This window comes from Camponotus vicinus, unplaced genomic scaffold (genome assembly GCF_025532165.1).
Source record: "Camponotus vicinus isolate PSW18456_S1 unplaced genomic scaffold, iyCamVici1.0 SCAF_2, whole genome shotgun sequence".
In the NCBI taxonomy this organism is placed as follows: Eukaryota; Metazoa; Arthropoda; class Insecta; order Hymenoptera; family Formicidae; genus Camponotus; species Camponotus vicinus.
Window position 1 is genome coordinate 4,653,756 of NW_028141956.1, and position 22,092 is coordinate 4,675,847.

Genomic DNA, 22,092 nt, shown 5'->3' on the forward strand with positions numbered 1-22,092 from the left:
GGTCCGAATTTTCGCGTGAAAGGCGAAGCCATGCACGCAGACGAACCCGAAAAGGCTTTCGAGAAAACGAGAAATCGCGATGCACGAGAAAACTGCCGCGAGAAATCGAGAGATTGGCCAGCGGCGATGACGACAGGAGAGAGAAAAGAGAAGCCGAGAGAGACAGAGAGACTCCTGGCAACTCGCGTTACGCACGACGCTCGAGATAATTTCGCGCGAGTCACCTCGTCGAGTCGACGACGAACGACGAGTTTGTTTGTCGGGGAAGAAACGCGTTTCCGCTTTTTCCGCTTAATATGATTATCGTGAACAATTTCATACGGAAAAATACAAAAAAGAGGACGTTTGCATTCGTTTGAAAGCGTTAAATCTCAAGAAAGTTTCCAAGTAAAATCGCCCAAGAAGAATGACTCAAGTAGATAATCTAATATGTTATTGTAACGAAATAATATAATATAATAATAAATAATAGAAAATAAAAAAATTAATAATAAAAAATAAAATAATATAATAATAGAAAATACTACATATATATAAAATTTATAAAATTAGATTATCATTATTCGAGATTAATTTCTAGAGATGCTAATTTTTTATAATCAGAAAAATTATTAGGCGAATCATATACAAAGATAATATTTCATCATCTCATGTAAGATTTCTTTCACTAATTTCATCTTGTAATTGCTCAAAATAAAAAAAAAGCTTTGAAAGCAGTGTGCGTCAATTTATCTTTTAGCTCACTATAATAGAACCATTATTTGATGATAAATTCAACAGAGGTTTAACCACATCGAGAATCGAGACTCGTTCCGGAGAATTAAACGGATTTTAAACGGACACTAGCAATCAGTCTAACAATGGCAACGTACAAGATTGAACAGGCTTATCTGAAGCTGCATTATCAAGGATCAATAGATTGTAAATCAATAAAACGCCGGTAGGAGTTATTATGCAAGTGTACAATAGAGTCACCAGATGTAATGTAGGAAGCTATTTCGTCATTGAATAAGACTAACATACTAATCTTACTAATCTTGGATCTCTACAATAGATTAAAATAGACGTCTTTTAAGCGTTCAATTCTATTTAGTGGATAATTTGTTATCGTTATTCATAAATCTATGAAAATTTATGCATACACATTACTTGTTATTGACATTCATAAATCTGAAAATTCATGTAGATATTTACAATTATAAATAATTTATCATTATTTCGATATGCAATTCATCTTTAGATTTATTTCTCTGAATGGAATAAAAGCCATTAATTTAGATCTTATCTTATATTTCTTATATTTTAAATTCATTACAAACATTAGTACGCATACATAATCTAACGAGTTTGTTTAAAGATAAACGATTCCCTAGGTCAATAGATTGTAAAGAGATAAGATATCACTAGAATATTATTACATTGATACACAATCGGAACTTCAGATATATCGATGTCTATAATTATAATTATACATAATTTATTATCATTTCGATATAATCCATTTATCCTTGCAGATTCCATGCAAGAGCCATGAATTTAAATATTTCATTTCGAATCCATCGCGAATTTAAATGGACGAAATCGAACGAGCTCATACCCATTCTCGAGTCAACTGATCGTAAATCGGTAGAATGTCGTTAGTCGTCATTATACAGATATATACGATGGCGTGGCACGTAACGTAAGGGAATCGCGCGACGTGGAATCCGCTGCTGGTACGGAGGAATCTCGGACTTTATAGCCAGCGGCGATCATTAAGATCACTTATAGGCTCAGATAGCTCGATAGACTACGCGCAACGAGGAGCTGATCGCGCAAAAGAGAGAAAAAGAAAGAGAGAGAGAGAGAGAGGAAAGGAGGCACGAGGAGAGCCCATAGGCTCCCATAGAAGTCTATGGATACAACATAGAAAGAAAATGTCCGGACAACGCCTAGCCACCGCTCTTTCTCCCCCTTCCAATCCTCTTCTCTTTCTCACCTCGCCGATTTAAAGTGGTGTACGACCCCTCCGGATACATTCCTCGCATCGATCTATAGATCGGAGGGAATAACTCTTTCTCCCCTCTCCTCGCCGTTCTCTCCGTTCCTTCCCTCGTAAATTCGTTCTCGTAAATTCCTTTTCCCGTAAATAGGCTAAAATTGACCGCCATTTGCCTCAAGTCTATTACGCCTAACTCTTTCTCGTTTCAGCAAATATATTACACTTGGCAAAAGCAAAAGCGAAAGGGGTAAATTGATGGCGCTTTCTCGTATTTTTTTACACATGCATGAAATAAGCTAAATTGATCAGAACCATCTTGAGATCAGAGTATATTCTTTTTAGCATAAATTACTTCAATTCAAAGACTGACAGATAAATTGATAATAATTTATGTTTACCCCGTTATTTCTATCGATATTATTGCTAGGAACAAAGAAGAGGATAGCGTAATTCCTTTCTTCCGATTGCTATTTTAATACACGCTTGTTTTACCGCGATCTAATTATTAGTTACATACTTTCCACAAGATTGTGTTCCTTCAATCTATCAACCGCATATTTCCCAACCAAAGATTAGCTTCATTAAACATATAATTTGTAAGTCGCAAGACTACAGGTGCACAGAAGGTCACATACAATTCCGTGGCATTACAATATGCGATTACTATCGCTGATTAGACTTCCGATGGCTGGATTCTAAGCGCAATCTCCAAGAAATCGCAGACGATCCACCGGGTCGGGGTTTTCGGCTCGTTACTCTCCGTGATTACTTTCGCTGACACACATTCCCGTAATGCCGGGATGGGAGGAGAACAAAAGGAGAAGAAACGGCCAAGAGAGGTGAAGGTAGGCAAGGAATATATCGAATGTATACGCTGCGCGGCGATCAGCCATGCCGGACACGTGGATCGTATTGTCGGTGGAACGTGTGCGTTTATGCCGCGCACGAGCCATCGCCGAGATTAGGATCCGACCAAAACACATTACGTACGATCGCTCCGTGCCGAAGGCACAATAGAATAGACGTACGTACGTACGTACAACGGCTACGTACGTACAACGGCTACGTGCGCAACAACGTTCTCTAGCCGCGGTACGGTATAGAGGAGATCCGACGATAGAGAGAACGCCGGCACTTCTCGTATACGCGAAGCACTCACTTTCTACCTTTGTACGGGAACGTCTCGCTGTAATTTGTGGACGCATCTCGCATGTTTTATGGACACCGTAAAGTGGAAACTGTTCCGCGCATAGTTACCGAGGGATGAATCACGAACGACGACGCTCGCATCTTATCCACGGGGAGGAAAATGCGGAGAGAAGCTAAAGGGATTACAAATTAAACTCTGTTCGCGCGAATCTCTCCGCGTTTATGAACGAAAAAAGACAAGTATCGAGATTTTAATGCGCGATTTTAGCAACGCGTTAAGATGGATAAAGTTATAACGCGATTTCGCGAATAATTACTATGTAAAGAGAGAGAGCAATCACCGGACTCGGAACACTCGCAGGTTTAAGCACGCATGCATGCGGATGCGCGCTCCTCTCTCTCTCTCTCTCTCCCTCTCTCTCTTTCTCCTCTCCTCCTCTTTCTCGCAGCTATTTGCTCGTAGCGTTCACGCGGGCCGTTTCAAGCCGTGCGCAACGTGCCGAGATATGCACATATAATTACGCCTGTATACACGCGTAAGTTTTCTTCGACTCGCGGGAGCGATAATCATTTCTGCCGCGCGCGGCCGACGGACTTTTTTACGCCGCGATTGGAACGAGCCGCGTTTCCGCGCGATTGCATCTATCTGCCGGCGAGCGCTCGCAAAAGTATCCGTATACCCGGGGTCCCATTAGTCCCTCCGCGTCCCCCGCGTCCCAGCGCTTGCCCGCCGTTTCGTCCGCTCGTAACGTTGCCCTTTTACTCAGTTTCCTCGCGGCTTCCTTGTTGCACGACCGCGCGCCGATCGATTCGATGAAATAACCGCGAATAAACGTCGATGCGAAAGACGCGCATCGTCGACGTAGGTGCGGCGAAAACGCATAAGGCGTGTATTTTTAGTGCGTGCGCAACGCATATCCGCATACGCGCGATGAGAATACTCGAGTCGTTTCGCGTCATCGCGAGAATCGTTCTACCTTGTAGAATCGCTCATGCAAAAAGTATTTAAACTATTATAAATATTACAGGTACTAAAAATATAAATATTAAAAATTTTTTATCTTAAATATAATGAATTTATAATTGGTAGATTGTACAAACAATTCTATCCTGAAATGAGGATTCAGACTTTGTGAAATTGTCTCTATAACCAGAAATAATCTGAAACCAGAAATAAATTGAAACTCTAACCGGAAGAAAGAACGACCGGAAATGATGAGACACCAGATCGGGATGCTAATTTTTTCGGTTCATAAAAAAAAAGAGATTGAATTCTATGAAGCGCAAAATTAACGCGTCTAGTCGCATTGCGGATTACAATGTATGCAAAATGTATGCTTTAGTTAATTAATCGCCCATTATTTAATGACTGAGTTTTATATATATGTCATTAAAAATTATTACATTAATAAAACTGTTATTAATATAATTATTATATTAATAAAACTATTACACATCATCGATAAACCACACATGTGATGTTCCTTCCTACAAACACCGATTTAAGTCGCAATTGCCAGAGGAATTAAATAGTGTTTTCGTCGATTCGTCAGTCAATTGTTCTGTCAAATTGTACGTGACGAGTGTTTGCAATAATTGTAGGAAGATATGCATCGATCTCGTATTCATAGTCAATGTACACGCTGCGGCGCAAAGTTATTACATCGACGTGATACTAGCTACATGCTAATTAGTCTGGTTAAAGCAAACGACATACACACGCGCGTACACGAATTATCGCTTATTGTTAGATAATTCGCTAATTTTTGTTATGGCCTCGCGCTACTAACAACGGTACTCTATCATTTTTCAGTCTGAGATAAAATTTAAAAGAAATATTTATAAATTATGTTTTTTAAATATATACACGCAAGTGTAATATATTTATTACGTATTTTACGAGCAAAAATATTTTCTCTGATCAATTTTAATCCAATTCGTTATCGCCTTTAAATCTCATAAACAAAAGCGGATTCGCGCATAAACTTGTTTCAATGATATTATATAATGTGTTTTTTTTTTTTTGAATGAATGAATGAAGGAGATATGTTATTCAGAGGAAACAAACAGACCCGAAACGGAACTTGAAACGCGGGCGACGTTGACGAGGCCCAAAGAACGCGAACGCTCGCGCGCGTGCGCGTACCTTACGCAACCGCATTGAAACTATAATATCCGGCCTTGTAAAAAGAGGCCTGTTGGAATGCAGATCCTTTCAAAGGATAATGATTTCTCGGGAATACACACGGCACTACCGCTATTCAGGTTTGATGAATATTGCATGGAAACCGTTTGAGCCGCACGCCGATATTTAACGTTCGCGAACGACCGACACGTCAAATATTAATCCTTGAAAATACCCGGCTTTCTTCGCTCACGCGCACTAACTACGAGCGGTCTGTTTTACGACCTAACGAAAGCATAAATGAAAATAATTTGATCGAATTCCTAGGATACTTTGCTACGCTTAAATTTGTTGTAAAAAAATTTCTTGCTATTTGTCTTAAATTTGTTATAAAAATGTTGCTATTTTTTAAATAACAAATATTAAATTGCATTTTAAAATCTTTTTTTTTTATAATAAATGATATATTCCTAAAAATAAAAAAATTAATTTAAGCTTTTCTAAAAAGAGATTCTTGAAATAATATTAGTCTTTTTTTCATTGTATAGCTAATGTGATCTAGCACGTTCTCTTGGTACTCTTGAAGCGAAATGAATGCGGATACATAAAGGTTTGTTATGCAGAAAACTATTCGCGTAATTTCATTTCAAATAACCTCTCGCGCTCACAGTCCCGGTCCATTTGAAAACCACCGCGATGCGAAGGAGGAAAAGGGGAAATTAGTTTTACCCTCTTACGTAGCACGAGAGCGCATTTATTCTTACGTGTCGCGCGATTTCCCTTGTAGCGCGGATCTTCTCAACGTCCGCCTTTCCATCGCCGCACGATTAATACGAGCGCAAAGTCGGCTGGTTACACATTGGCATTTTTATTTACGTCAAATCAAATGCATATCGACATTCCTCTTCGTCTTGTCCGACTTTCTCCTACATAAATATCATATACTATCCGTTTTGGCACATTCAAATATGTAGTTGAAAATATGTATTTAAGTTTTTCGTTTCTATAAATATTCTCAAGAATTTCAAAAATCTTACAGAATTCTTTAAAAGATTCTTAATTTTCTATAAAATTATATAAACATATAAAATGAATAAAAATTGAAATATATAAATAGTAAGTCATTGTGAAATTATGCAAATAAATATTAAAAATTATAGAAGCGGTTCTTACACAATTTGCTTTCTATTTTCTAATTTAATTTAATATATAAAATGATTATGTCAAGATCCTTCTAAAACTTGAAAAAAAAAATCTTAAATAATTTAAATATACCGGCTAGCATAAAATATACATTGCACAGCTCGTACTTCACGAAAAAAAAATTGTCAAGAAGATCTCTAACGTATAATACCTTAGCCGCATTTTTTTCGCACGTCTCAAGAAAGTCTACCGAGAGATCGCGTCTCGGTTAAGATAGAAATTTACGACTTCTCCTGACCTACGGTCCTCAGAAGTTGTTTGCTCATCCTAAAAAAGCGAGGTGTTAGCAGTCGGTGCTTATTGGAAAGATAAACTGGAATATAGAATCGGCTTTTCTCTCGATGTCCAAACTTGTTTGGCAAATGTATATTAGGAGAGAGTGGACATAACATACATATACATACTATATTATAGAAAGTAAGAGAATATTCCTTGTTAAAAAAAAGTGACTTTTCGCTGAGGAATATATGATTTATGAATATACAATTCTCAGATTTCTCGCGCGTGGACGATTACTAATATGTATAGCAAATATAAATTTGTACTCTGTAATTATATAAGACCTACAGGAATGTTTCTAAGTAGATGCGAAAAATTTTATGAGATAATTCTTTGTTGAAAATGAAGGGGATTTTTCATAAACATATACTCCTATATCTCTCCCTGAAGCATTACACTTCTCCAAGATGAAACTTAGGTTTTCATTTTTTTATATTGGTTTTTGTTCCATTTGATTTGATATTTACTGTAATTTTGTTTTACTCACTTTTTTATTTTATTCTAAAATTCAATTTCTCGTAACTTGAAATCTTTTCCATTTTGGTGGTGTGTAATAATGTATTTTATTTTTCTTTGAAAACTATTAATTTTACGAGAATAATAAAAGAAACAAAAAAATTTCTAAAGAAATCAAACTTTCTAACGCATATTTTTAAATGATCACATTCCAATCCGTTAAAAAGTCTAATAAAAAATTGGATAAGAGTTTCATCCCCTTATAACGATACAAGAAGATTAAAAAAATATTAATAAGTATTCTTTTTATTAGTGAAAATTCACCAAATTTCATTTTGTTAACTTATTCAAAATTTGAGAAAAAAAATAAAAATTTAATTTTCATTTCGCCTTTTGGAAGAGTGTACCTCCTCAGGGAGGGATGTAGGAATATATGTTTATATGAAAAACCTCCCTTCATTTTCAGTAAAGAAACATCTAAAATTTTTCGCACTTATTTAGAAACATCTGTACACATATGTAAAACACCTGTATACATATGTAAGAGATGCAAAGATATTTGGGACACGCTATCAAATTGCAAATATTACGAACCGCTTATGGCGAGAGATGGATGAAATATCGGGTATAACGTTAAGTTTATGGGTTGCTCCGAGACACGTGCGGTCGCGCCCAGACGTGCCGCCGTCATTTCCGCGGGCGTTAACTCGAAGGGGTTAACGAGTGTGTCTTCGCGGTCGCGCGTAGCGGTGCTGCCGACAGTGTATCTCAAATGAACATTCCACGGCGAGTCGAGCGCCTCGTAAATCGAGGGTTCGAGAGGTTAAACGGGACTTCCGCAACGCCGTGCTCGTGTTTCTCCACGGTTGCCCCGCAGAAAAATCCAGTCCGGCCGAAGATGGGCGAGGCAGGTGGAGAACGCGGCTAAAAGATGAACGGAATCGCGCGGCGACGGAAAGAGAGAGACGAGTGTTCGGAGAGAGGTTCCCTCTCGTGAGCGAGAGAGAGAGAGAGAGAGAGAAAACCAGCATCATGAAGAACGCGCGTCGGGTGAGGAATGCTCGTGAAAGTCTCGAACCATTGAGCACGACGAACGAGGCTCGTTGTATCGCGTTCGCCATTCGCGGTCCTTATCTCCCCGGACCGCTTAACATTAGGTAAGACTCTATAGCGGCCTGCGCACGCCAAGGTCTCGTTTCCGCGTATCAAGGTTACCGGCGATTCAAACCAGATGAAGATTCGCGATACTGCTTTATTACAACGATAAACAGGAAAAACACAATTTGGGTGAAACCAAAAAATTGGTCAATTTTAATTATTAATTAAATTTAAATTATTTTTGCATTTCTGAAGAGAATCAAGATCCCAAAGCAGAGATCGAAACGTATGTATATTTTAATTTGTTCGTTTGCATGTTACATTAAACATACGCACAATGTGACAGACAACCATTTTGTTTTTCGCTTGATTTTCTGGATTTTCATTTTCTCTTTAATTTGATTTTAAAAATAAAAATCGAATCGTTACAATTCAATCTTCGATCATCTCATCTATGATGCAATTTATTATCGTTACTATTATTAAGATGTTCGTATCTTTTGAGATTAGAATTCGCCGATATATACGCGGTTATATTTAAAATGAAAGCGGATAATGTTGGATCTTCGAGAGGAGATTGCTTTCATCTGATTTTAATTCAGTTATCCATCACGGAGATGGATTATCGATCACCTTTCGGAAGCAATAATCATTAACCTGAAACCTGCTTGACCCACAAAATTCAAAAGGTGAGAGCCGGAATGCAAAGTCATGCCATTCGGATAAGACTCTGACCCCTTGTCTTGATAGCCATGTATTAATTAATATGTCATCTCGCGCGGATAAATTGATTAATCCTTCATATATTATAATGTTAAGACATGCGATTTTATCGCGAGCTTTCTCCCAGGCATATTTTTGAAATAAAAACAGCGCGTATAAAATTAAAATTGCAAAATTTAATATAATATAGTATATTATTTTTTGTCTTTTAATTTGTGATACGCAAACTATTGATATTAAATCAACTTTTTAATGACGTAATAACTTATTACATAAGAGCTTTAAATATCTTTAAAACAATGCCTAAACTATGTCAAAATTTATGCAATAAGCAATGTTGATCAATCGCAGGCATCATTGATCTCTTGATAATGTATGATATGCGATGGCAGGTGATCTTTGAGAGATGTTATTTTATAAAGCGTGATCTAATTTCTCGTCGTTGGTATGCAAAAAGAAGTCAGATGATGAAAGCGCGGCACAGATCGCCATTTATTCAACCGTAATATTTTACGCGCGACACCTTATTCACATTTACCATTCAGCTGTTCATTCAGATTCAGCCTTTCATCGTAAATTCCAACCTAAAGCGATCATCATTCGACTCTCCCGAACACAATCCTGATCGACCAATACACTTTATATCCTCGACGGTTATTCGATTCTCACCTTCAACCTCTGACTTTATTGTAGAACCGCTATGCGGCATTTTAGGATGTTCTACAGTTGTTCTATTTCTCTGTGTACAGTTATGTTTCCCGCGTGTCTGATTCAAAAATTCTGACGCCAACCGATATTTATAAACGCGATAAATTCACGAAGCGCTCTTATCTCATCCAATTGATTTATTGTACTCATGCTATCTTAATTCATGGTACCTCTCGAGCATGCTTCGACTATCAGGAATAATCATCAGTTTTCGAATAAAATGGAGAATTATATAATTTTGCAAAGAGACGACCGAGACGCTCATTATACCGAAATGATGAATAATGAAAATAACGTTCTTTGCATGCGCAATTAAAATACAATAGTCACACGTGAAACGAGAATAGATACTCATAAACGTCGAAACATTCGCGCGAATTAGGACGCGTTAATCTGTTAAATTAGGCGACGTGTGAGAAAGGGCAGCGGGCCGGCAACATGGGTAATGAATTTTCGAGGAAGAATAGGAATTTCGGTGCACGGGGAGTACCGTAAACCGTCGTGAAAAAGATAGCTATCGCCCGTCGTCTGCGACCGACTAGCGGAGATGCGGAGGACGAGATGCGGATTCGGCACGAGAGAGCGTAAATAAAGTTCACGATCGGCGCACGGGACGCGGATGGTAGAGGCCGCCGAGTATTCTAACGGGGCAACGTCACGGCATGTTAACGTTCTACCATCGCGGAGGGGCTACCCTTTCCGCGATGCTACGTCAGTCCAGAGATATCGCGGATTCGCGCATCGTTTCCGCGGCACGGTTTCGCCAAATGATCGATTCGATTAAGCAGAGCAACTTATCTTACTCTGTTGCATATGACTAATAAAATTACTTCTCACTTTTTAATATATTTTAATATTTAATGTTTATATTTTTAATATTTTAATTTTAGTTCTAATATTTATATTTTTAATATTTTAATATTTTTTTGAATATTTAAATGAGGAAATATTTAAATATTTTTTTTTTAATTATCTCAATATTTTAATATTTTTTCTTGGTTTTTTTAACCGAATAATAGTTTCATTTTTAAAATTTGCCAACCATTTAAAATGCTTCAGAGATAAATACCACGAGATATGTCATCGTATCCTCGATGAGATACAGTAAAGAACCTATAAATTATCTGAAAAAAGATTTTTAAAGACCCTCGTCATAAAATAGGACCATTGACTGATAATGAGACAGAAGTACTTCAGACTTAATTTATCACAATCTCGGCAAATATGTAATAAATGCGGAGTGGAAAATTCGCGGAATGTGGCGAACGGAGGAAACAACATCACGAAACGCAGTAAGTCGCGGTAAGAATGCGACATTTATAGGCGAGCCGTCGGGCACGAGGGAATCTCGTACAAGGATACAGTCGTGCGAAATTTTTCAGCTGTCCAAAGGGACAGCTACTCCTGGCGCGTTCGGTTATATATCGCGAAAGCTATATAACGTCTCCTTCGCCGCGCGCTCGTAAAAATCGCGCGTATTGTGTTTGGTTGCAAGCGGAAAGATGCGCTCGTCCCCGTCGGCATTGTCTTAGAATATCGTCCGCTGCATTTTCTTTCTATCTTAGAAATACCTGCCGCGATCTGTGCCTGTCGTTCGAAACAAGATGGAAATGCAAAAAATTGCATGCGCGACTAATGATTTATAGAAATCAATTTTATCATATTCGATATTAAACTTTTTGTTTCTTTGAGAGACATTATTTTAAGTGTAGAATCTCAATTTTTATGTATGTGTGTGTACGACGTGCGCGTATACCTAGCTCTCGATTCTGAAAAAATTCTGAATTTTTAATTAATATCAATTTTTCTCGGTTTCTTCATTTGTGAACCTATTTTATTCTCTACTCTCAACTTCCAATTATAAGACATGACACGAAAGGTCATGCAAATTGAAGATGCATGTAAAGTTGGAAGAATTTTTTGTGAACTGTCAAAATTGCTGTCATGATACTTATATTGGTATAAAAATTTTAATCGTCATATAATTAGCGGTTACTAACGAATCAATTACGCTTCTTCAAGATGAGCTGCAAAAACAAGTTATTAAATCCTTAGAAATAATTTCGAATGGTTTTTTCCACGAGCGCAAATATATATATTCGATGATTTCGGAGCTGTAAAACGATCGTTAATCCAGATGGGTAAAAATTTAGAACGTAGCGCAAAAAGCGACGGCTTTCCCACGTTTTAAAGCCCGTAAATCACGACGATAATCAGGCGCGTATTCCCATAACGCGGGACGGTCGCAATAACCATCTCTCGCGGAGGTTGATCACCCGCGGAGGGAAATTATTATAGGTAAATAACTATTTTCACCTCGGCGATGCGGCTACCGACGCAGCCATGAAAAATCCCGATCGCGCGCAATGAAAATTCTCAGCGCATTCCGTAACTTTGCACGCGCACGCACACAGATCCGCACGCGATATCGCTCGTGCACGCATGTGTATAACGAGCGCAGCCATAAGTAAAAGCACGCATGATGAACCACCGATCGTGTCTCGGGATTTATAGCGTCGCGAACATTCAGTGATAGCGAGTCGTGAAAAACAGATGACAAGCTCTGTCCTTTTTTCGTCCTCCTTTTTTTCGAACAATTTAAAAAATTAATCTATGTTATCATAGATTCAAAAAGAAGCTGCTGTTTTATTCGAGCAATGTAAATAATATTTTAAAACGTAATTGACATTGTATGTCCGTCTAATCTAATAATCCCACAATCGACATACCTCTCAGATAAATACAATATTAACTTAATTAACTAAATGTGAAAACGTATCGTGGATTAATGGTTCGAAAGTAGGTCAACGTCACGCTAGGTAGTCGAAAACTAATCGTGGCGAACCCGGGGCGATGTTTGTAACTATCACCTGTTTCCCACAGATACGACACATGTGCAGATACGCCACATGTAATGAAGATACGAATGGAAATAGAGCGTGCAATCTGATCGCCATGTCAACGTGCACATGTCACGTGCAAACACGTGGTTCCATCAAAATTGAACATTCAACGTTCTATTCTTTTTATTGTAATTATGATTAAAGGAATGCAACATCGGATATGTGTATTAAAGTTTAATTTTCTTAACTTTAAAATTAATTTTCTCGAATTTATTTACAAAAAATTACCATATTGTTGCATTGACTTTTTCATAAACAATTTTCTTTGTTAGAAAAAATAAATTCATTATAAGTAATTATTATAATAAATTCATTATATAATAAATTTATTATAAGTAATTTTAAGATATTTCGGATCGATCATATTATATTTAATAAAATTTATTATCGAAATATATTTTTTCACGTTAAAAATGTTATGATATCGATAGAATTTATAAAAGAACATTTAAAATTAAAACTCATTATATTTATACGTACAAATAAAATAGAGAAACGTTCTATCTCTTTATTTTAAGATATATTAAAATACATATATAAAGATAGCGATTAAAACTCACGTTCACCGCTGCGAATAAATCACTGTGACGAAGTTTATCTTGACACGCGCACGAATATAACTGACAATTTGTCTATTTGCATTATTCCAGTTAAATGCCATGCGTATATGGTATAGCGTGATAATTACATGTCGCATTATTTCAATGCGCATTACTCATGCACACTCGCGACCGTGAACGACACGCGCATAATTTAAATTCCGAGCTTTAAAGCGCGCGCGCGCGCTTTAATCCTTTCACTATCTCGAAACATCTACGCATTAATATACATTTCAGATTGAAATGCAATAATTTTTATGAAGGAAGTATTAGTGTCATCAGTTTTTGATGATCATAAATTCTGTGTTCACCGATATGTGAAATAAATTAATCAAAATCGACAAAAAGAAGCTTAATACATATATTTTAAATTTAGTAATAAAGTCTGTAACCAATTAATAATTCGCGCAATGGAATTTTTAATGCTATCTTTATTGGAAATTCTTAATGTTTTAAATTAAATTGAAATTAAGCATAAAGTAATGTCATTTTATGCGTATGTCGAAATTTGATCAGCCAAAACTTTCCCGATAAACATTTATAAACATTACAAATGTAAACATTAATATGTTGACGTTCTCAATCATTGCGTTTCAATTTATTTTTCTTTCTATATGAATAATCATTCTATTCACAAGAGATACATTTAAATTTTAGTAACAAAATCTGTAATAAATTATCAATTTGCGTAGTAGATTTTTCAATGACTATCCTCATTGGGGAAAAATTCTGAATTAAATTTAAATTAAACATAAAGCGCGCCAATGTTCTTTTATGTATTCATGCATATTTTGTCGAGAATTTGATCAGCCAAACCTTTCGCGACAAATGTAAACATTAACATGTTGACATCTCAAAGTCATCGACGTCTTCAATTATTGCGGTTCAATCCGTTTTTTCTCTGTATGAATAGTCATTCTATCACGAGAAATACTTCATATTAATCCTTAAGGTTAGATTCTTTTGCATGAAGTCTGCTTCAAACGCTTGGCCGATCGAGCATCTCTGACGGTTAAAACGCAAAATCGACACTCACCGATAAATCCGCGTCGTTGCTCCCTTTCCCACGACGCTGCCGGGTTGTCTCTCTCTCCTTCTCTCTCTTCCTCTCCTCAATCCCGACACAATCGAATCTGCGAACCCAGGTCGGCGACTGGCACGGGAGATCACTGTGCGCGGTGCGCACCGTTCGGTAGAGTAGAACGGTATATAATAATGCACTTTGTTCGCGCTCTCGATCTCTCGAACGTACGATGGACGGGTAACAAACGCGACGACGGATACGTCATACACTGTCACGATCACTCTTTCGTCGAACGCGACGTTAAATTATTTCGGACGCGCGCGTTCGCGGCCACCTGTCGAACTCCGGCCGCGTGTTTACATCGCACGGCCCGGGAAGGGGAGGGGGACGGCGAAGGGCAGAGTGCGCGAATACGTGACCGACCGTTACCGCTCCACTTGTGCCGCCTCGGCGTCTCGCGAGCGAGTGCGAGCCGCGCGCGCTCGCCGCGACATAGAATCTAGGGACGTCGGCGCGGCGAGGCGCGGGGCGACGCGGCGGGGAGAGGCGGAGGGGGGCAATAGTGCCATGCGCCGTGCCGCTCGTTTACCTCTGTCGGAGAACGGTACATCTTTTTCCATTTCGCTCTTCTCCACGTACCCTTTTCCTCCCCTCGAGGCTCCCGCGAGTCTTCCGCGCCGTGGCTTTTCAAGGGAAATGCAAGGACGACTCTCTTCCGCGAGAAATGAGACTGATAAATGGCGATCGCATCGCGCCCCGAAGATTCGAACTCGACTGCCGCGCTTCGAACATGGAACATCGACAATTGAGATTGCGCGTCGTACATTTAGAACTTGGCCGATTGCGACAAATATTAGAATTGTATAGATTGGAATTTAGAGCTATATTTTCGATTGCCATATCAGCCAATGACCTCGATTTTTAGCCACGTAATATGTAGATAACGCGGTAGAAAAAACTAAAGATTGTTTTAAACTAGGCATGTTCGTCTATGTATTGCTATATATGTAATGACAGTTATATTAGCCATGCTGAAAATAAAAATATAATTAAAAAAAAGAAAATATATTTAATATCTGACATAAATATATGCGCACATATATGTATATTTAATACACATTTTTGATTTCGAAATCTTTATCCCATCTCTGTACATGTATATTAAATAAAAAGAATAAACAAAAATTCTTTTCATGTAATATTATTCTTTTTACCTGTCGAAACTGAGCGATTCTTCATCCAGTCCAATTATTTTTTTAACTCGATTTGTTTTATTTTTCAACTACAATTAAGATACAGTATTTCGCAGCAGAATCTTTCCGCGCTTTGATAGATATTTTTTTTCATAGAAGTGTAAATCGCGCAAAATTGACATAATAATACAGTACGAGAACATATTGGCTGTGCACTATTCGAACGGGAAGATTGTTCGTGTCGGGTTTCAATGAATGATTATAAAATTGTGGTACCCCGGGCATCGCATATGTCCTGTTTTTTTGTCGATGCACTTAGCCAGACTCAATCACGATTGGTCTAAACGATGGGAAACTATTCGGATGAACCACCGCGATACGAACAACCGGTTGCGCGATTATTAGGGTCAACATATGTATATAAGAATATAAAAATAAAAGAAGCAAGAACAAGATACCGATATTATCGACAATAAGATAATGACTGAAGCGTAAAATTTGAAAATTGAAACAGAAAATAAATTGATAATGACTTAGTTTTTAAAAATTAAAGCTTATTAAAGTCTCAATTATACTTTAATTAGATACAGATAACTATCATTAACTTTTCAAAAATTTCGCGCGATTATGTAAAAGCTTATATAAAATTTATATTTTAATTCATATTTAATTCATTATTTTATGAGTCGTTAATTAGAAAATTATATAAATCGCATGTAAGATACATATGTAATCATTAGTCACACGGGATGTTCACGCATAAACACGCTGTTATAGCACAGCTGCGTCATCTGGCGTTGTCTAACTTGAATTGCTTCGCTAAATCGGGAAATCATAATTACATTACCATTGATCCCCGCTTCTCATTCTAATTCAATCGGTCATGTGGAAATAACTCATAAATAAATTATAAAGCTTCTAGATAAATATCATAAGTCTTATAGACATCATATAGACTTACATAAAGGAAAAAAATATGATATTCGTCGTATTGGATCTGTCGATACTTTTACGCCATAATGAATCAATAAACATATAAAGAATAAAACACATTGATATGCATAAAACTCAAAATGTTGAATTTCCAAAAGAAACGATTGCAATCATTGAAATATAACTTTCACTATGTAATATAAGGAAAAAAAACGCAAATTCAAATATAAAATATTGCAATTTTGTTGAACAATATATGTACATTCATTTTATAATTATTCAAAATAAAAAACATTTCAGGAATTTATCTATTTATTTTTATTTATTTTTCCTGCTGAGATGTTTTTTCCTAAAATTTATTTATTTTTTTTGTTATATAATTTCTTCTGTTTTTTCTACAGAAGAAATGCAATTACGTATGCATTTACTGCATTTATGTATTCTATTATTGTGCATATATTTTAAGTTATAGAATATTCATTGAATGAAATATTACACTGAATAATGGACAATGTATATTTCATTTGCAATTTCACACACTATATACAAATCTATAATAAATATTGTTAAATTACTTATGCGGTGGCCATGTCCACTGATTAGGTGGAGCTTCCTGTATTAATTTTTCCCATGGTTTCCACACTAATATCTTTTCTGACAGCAACATCTCGTTTTTTGCTTGTATTATAAGTTCCTCTACCTGTCCGCAGCCTATCTTGTTTTCTATAGCTTGTACATCAGCATTCTGCAAAATATGTTTAATCAAGAAGGATACATAGTATATCGACATAAATTGTTGTTTCTTTAAACGAGCACTAGCATCACCTCTTTCACTATTTTTAATCTATCTTTGACAAGCTTTTCTGTTTCTTTCCGATAAGTGTATTCCTTTGGCATCTTATCTAACATCCGCAAAATTCTATTGTACAATGGAGTTAATTCTAAATGAGGCTGTGCGCTAACAGCCAATCCCTTTATATTCGTAGACTGCAAACAAGAAACAGTAAAATTAATAAAGTAAATACTAAATTAATTTTGCAACAAAATAATATATATCAAGAAATCGTTAAATATAGTGTAAATTCACATTATGATAAATGACATTCTAATTAAATGTTTTCATTACTGAGTTTATAAACAAATTTTACCTTCTTAATAGCACCTGCCATTGTTACAAATATTACCTAACACTTGATGTAAAAAACTCCTTTCTACACCCAGAGAGAAGAGTGAGAGATATCATGGCCTGCTTTTAGGTCAGAGAGAAGACTGAGAGGTGTCATGGCCTGCTTTTAAGTGATCCCTGAAAGCGATACTCCCTCTATGGACATTGAAAACGTGGACATGAACTACAAAGCTAAAGTTCATGAATGTTCTCAGAGGGTAATATATAATGTGCACAATTTCTGGTTTTGTTCCGTGCTATGTGCACGAAATGCCGGTAGCACCAGTGCTGTATAACAAGATACTTATGTATGTAAATTGATAGTAAATAAATTATTCAATCGCGAAAGATACTGTAATATTCAAAGATGAAATAAATATTTTTCTATATTCATTGTCATATTTATATCTTTTTATTTACAAAACACAAAATGCCTGCTGTGGGATAAAAACATTTTTAACCGAATTTCTATAAATCTTCTTAATTAACAATAAACTGATCTTTGATATTTATCAATCATTTTTTTAATTATTTAAAAATTTAATTATTAATACATGTATAGAATTTGTCAAATTAATCACTGATTCTTCTGAAGTTTTTATAATTAAGACTCGAAAAATATAGATGTTGCAAAATATTTTAAGTCTCTTCCTTTATATAAAATATAAAGAATTCATATGTTCCATTTTGATATAGCTAACATTATTTTTTATATATTTTTATTATAATTTTCATACCAACATAATATTTTTATGCTTAATATAATATTTTTATGCATAATATTTTTATGCTAAATACATATTACAAAATATATGACAAAATATAATATAAATTTAACATAAAATATAATTCGAAATTTAATACAAAATAATTTATTACATGGAATAATTTATTATACGAAAATGTCCAAAATATACGTATAATATAAAATTTACTAAAAATTTTTACATAGTCCAGACGAGACTGTTCAGCGAAGATTAATTACGCGACATTTATTATTAATAATAGATATGCAATAATAGAATTTAATAAGTTTTATATAACATAAATAATCGTGATCAAAAGAGTCATTAATAAAATTATTGATCGTTTCTTCGATTGTAAAAGAAAGTATTTGCATTACTGGCGCATTTTGTATAGATTATCAAAGGAAATATTCAAAATGAAAAGATAGAATAAACTTCGAAATCAACAATTAAATTACTAAATAAATCGCGATTTAAAATTCGCGAGAAAACGCGACGAATAAATAAATCGACAATAATCGGAATATTCGATTGCGAGATACGCATAATTTTTATAATATGATAATCGAAACTATCAATAGACACGCGTGCGATATAATTATTATCACAAATGATGACAGACGAAGATATTTTGGCAAACATTTGTGATCCGTATTGTTTATGAACATAAAATTCACTGTCCGATTTATTTGCGATTAATACGCGACTTTATACGAATTTCACGATTGAGAATAAAATACATATCCTATTTCGCGCATGATTAGCTTAATAAGATGAAATGAGCTCTATAAGCTTTAAAATATAATTAAAAATCACGTTGTGGCCACGTATAATATAAAATAAAAGAACGAATGATTTTCAAAGTCCCTCTAATAATCGATGTAATTGTAGAGTTTAATAAGATTTAAATAATGTAAAGAATCAAGTTTAAAACAGTCATTAATAAAGTTATTGATCGTCTTTTAAATTATAGAAGAAAATATTTGCACTACCAGCATTTTGCACGAACTATTAAAAACAATATTCAAAGACGTGGAAAGATAAATAAAGCTTCAATGTATAAGTCAACGATTAAATTATAAGATAAATCGCGATTTAAAATTCCCGAGAAAACGCGACGAATAAATGAATCGATAATATTCGGAATATCCGATTGTGATATGTATACCTTTTATAACATAATAATCGAAGCGCCTCAATAGACATTATAATCGCGCGCGATATAGTTATCACATAAATGCGAAGATATTTTGACAGACAATTTGATGTCTGTAATATTAACGAATACAGTACTCGCTGTCCGAGTCAATTGCGAATCTTTATAAGATAAATCGCGACTCGAATTCACGGGAAAACGCGACGAATAAATAAGTCCATAATATGCGGAATATTTGATCGCGATACGTATAATTTTTATAATATAATAATCGAAGCTCTCAATAGACACGAGCGCGATATAATTATTATCACGTAAGTATAGAAAATAAAAAATATTTCGACAATCATTTGAGGTCTGTAATGTTTGCGAATATACAATTCACCGACCGATTTACTTGCGAATTTTTATAAGATAAATCGCGATTTAAAATTCGCGATAAAACGCGACGAATAAATAAATCGATAATATTCAAAATATTCAATTGCAGATACGCGAATGATATATCAGTAATATCCGATAAAAAGAGGAGCGATCTTAAAAATGGAGAACGATTAACATCTTGTGTCTACATCAGATTTCGCAAGATCAATCTGCGAAGAAAAGTTAAGTGATCCATTGAACGTCGGGAACTTCACTGTAGGAGGGAACGAATCCTGGATCTTCCGGACTATTCCCGATAGCAATGTGTGTGTGTGTGATTTCAATAATAAATCAACGACAATTATCCCTCGTCCATTATCTTCAATTCACGAAATTGATATGCACATCAAAAAGCATGTTCTTCCATTATTAAGAAATATATTTCTTTATTGAAAATTAAATGGATATAACGACCTTTTTTATTGAAATGTGATTACGAACGATTATATTTATAAATAATAAAATACATGCATTATTGGAGTTTGTGTTAAATGTGCGAACACATATAAATTGGGGTACCGTTCGCGCGCGCGAGACGAATCGAATCCGATATCAGCAAGATTTAAAAAATTTCAATTCGAACAGTGTGCAAAATAAAATAAATCAAATAATTTTAAACAATTAATTCTGGATTAATTCTCTAGATTCTTATTCTTATAACGTTTAAATTAATAATTTCTTTTCTTTTAATCAATATCTTACTGATATAGGGGTATCCATTCGATTTGTCTCGAAATTTTTAAGTATTCGCACATTTTATGTAACATTCATGTATAATTTCGCGTATATATAATATATAACATTATTAAAAATTATAAAAATATTTTGGATACGTGAATTTGTGCATGTATTTTATTATACATATATATAAAATGGTATATACCTAAAAACTAATATTTCAAAATGGCGATGGATGTCCAATACCTGCAAATAGTTTCTTAAAAGAAACTAAAAATTAATGTTAATATCCCCAGCACCTAGAAATAATTTTTCAAAAGAGACAAATTATATTAATTAAAAATATATTCGATCGTAATCATTTTTATCAAAAAATTTATACAAATTAATTACAATATGAAATTACTTGAAAAACTAAAATTTATACACAACGCTATATCCATATTCAATCTACTATTAAATCTTTCTGGCATTATATATATAGACAATAATAATATCAATCCTAGTAATGATAGAACATTTTTAACGAAGAAAAGAAGAGATACATTTCTCTCATCTAAATATATATTATTTAAATTAATTCGACGTTAAAGAAGCGTATCGTCGTTGAATTACTACCGAAATCATTGCTTTCGGAAATTGCCAGGAAAACCTGAGATTAGTTCCTTCAATCTTACAATAAAAATTCCCAATTTTTAACAGGGCACCGAACTAGACGTCGTGAATGGATCTCACAAGAACCGGTGAGAAATAATTCTTCATGATGAAAATCGTTTTGACTCCTCAGCGGTACGAGCCACGCAACTTTCATTAAAGTTTATTTAACGGAAGGAACAATGATAACTCTTTTATTAAAACGACAATCTCGTTTAAGAACGCGAAAAAGAACGCGAAAAAAACACGGTGTTTTTGCAACGGTAATTTATTAATTTATTTATGAATATTTTCCGATACGAAAAAAAAAATTTGTAAATACAAATATAACTGGAAAAATAAATTATTAAATTCATAATAATTAATTCGCGATTCTATAATATAAGGTAATCGTTAAATTTTGTGAAGTTAATATTTAATCGTTGATTTATCACGAATCTTATCGAATTTTCACTCTCTTATTCGACATTTCTTTATATTTAATTAGCAATATTTAGGAATATTATCTGACGAGAGGGACAGCGATAAAATTCTTCTGTTAAAATGATAATCTTGTATAAGGACGCGAAGAGAACGCGGAAAGAACACGGTATTTTCGCAATCATAATTAAATAATTTATTTTAAGAATATTCAGTTCCGCGCGGTATGGAATTCATAAATAAATAAAGCTAACGGAAAGCATATCATTAAATTTATAATAATTGACTCGCGATTCTGTAACGAAGGCGTCCATCAAATTTTATAATGCTTATATTTAATCATTAATTTAGCATCGAATTTTTACATTTTATATAAAAATTTTCCGAATTTATTAATGACTCTTTGACATGAAAATACAAACAGTTACTCTTTTATGAATATTCCAAAAATATATACTACAGAAACAAATACTTTA

At 34.9% G+C, this 22,092-nt stretch overlaps 2 protein-coding genes across 7 annotated transcripts in view; both read right to left on the bottom strand.

Moving 5' to 3' along the window:
* The window catches only part of LOC145966122 (uncharacterized), a 72,660-nt gene extending 57,659 nt beyond the window's left edge, over window positions 1–15,001 (bottom strand). For 2 of the 6 annotated variants that reach the window (XM_083089928.1, XM_083089931.1), the window contains exon 1: window positions 14,261–14,999. The gene's annotated coding sequence lies outside the window, so the exon portion shown is untranslated. Of the gene's footprint in view, window positions 1–14,260 lie in introns of all 6 variants that reach the window. The other 4 variants (XM_083089929.1, XM_083089927.1, XM_083089930.1 and 1 more) reach the window with 3 other exon arrangements.
* Window positions 15,002–16,872: 1,871 nt separating this feature from the next.
* On the bottom strand, window positions 16,873–17,670 carry Nd-13b (NADH dehydrogenase (ubiquinone) subunit ND-13B). The gene is made up of 3 exons (XM_083089933.1): window positions 17,523–17,670; window positions 17,200–17,361; window positions 16,873–17,119 (listed from the first exon to the last, which is right to left on the bottom strand). The coding sequence occupies exons 1-3, from the start codon at window positions 17,541–17,543 to the stop codon at window positions 16,946–16,948; spliced, it is 357 nt and encodes a 118-aa protein (XP_082946059.1). The 5' UTR covers window positions 17,544–17,670; the 3' UTR covers window positions 16,873–16,945.
* Between the last annotated feature and the right edge of the window lie 4,422 nt (window positions 17,671–22,092).

Excerpts from the sequence above, each read along its gene's own strand:
- Nd-13b (XM_083089933.1), bottom strand. The coding sequence starts at position 17,543 with ATGGCAGGTGCTATTAAGAAG. Across the intron at positions 17,362-17,522 it reads TGGCAGGTGCTATTAAGAAG|TCTACGAATATAAAGGGATT; the intron begins GTAAAATTTGTT and ends TCTTGTTTGCAG. Across the intron at positions 17,120-17,199 it reads GATTAAAAATAGTGAAAGAG|AATGCTGATGTACAAGCTAT; the intron begins GTGATGCTAGTG and ends CATATTTTGCAG.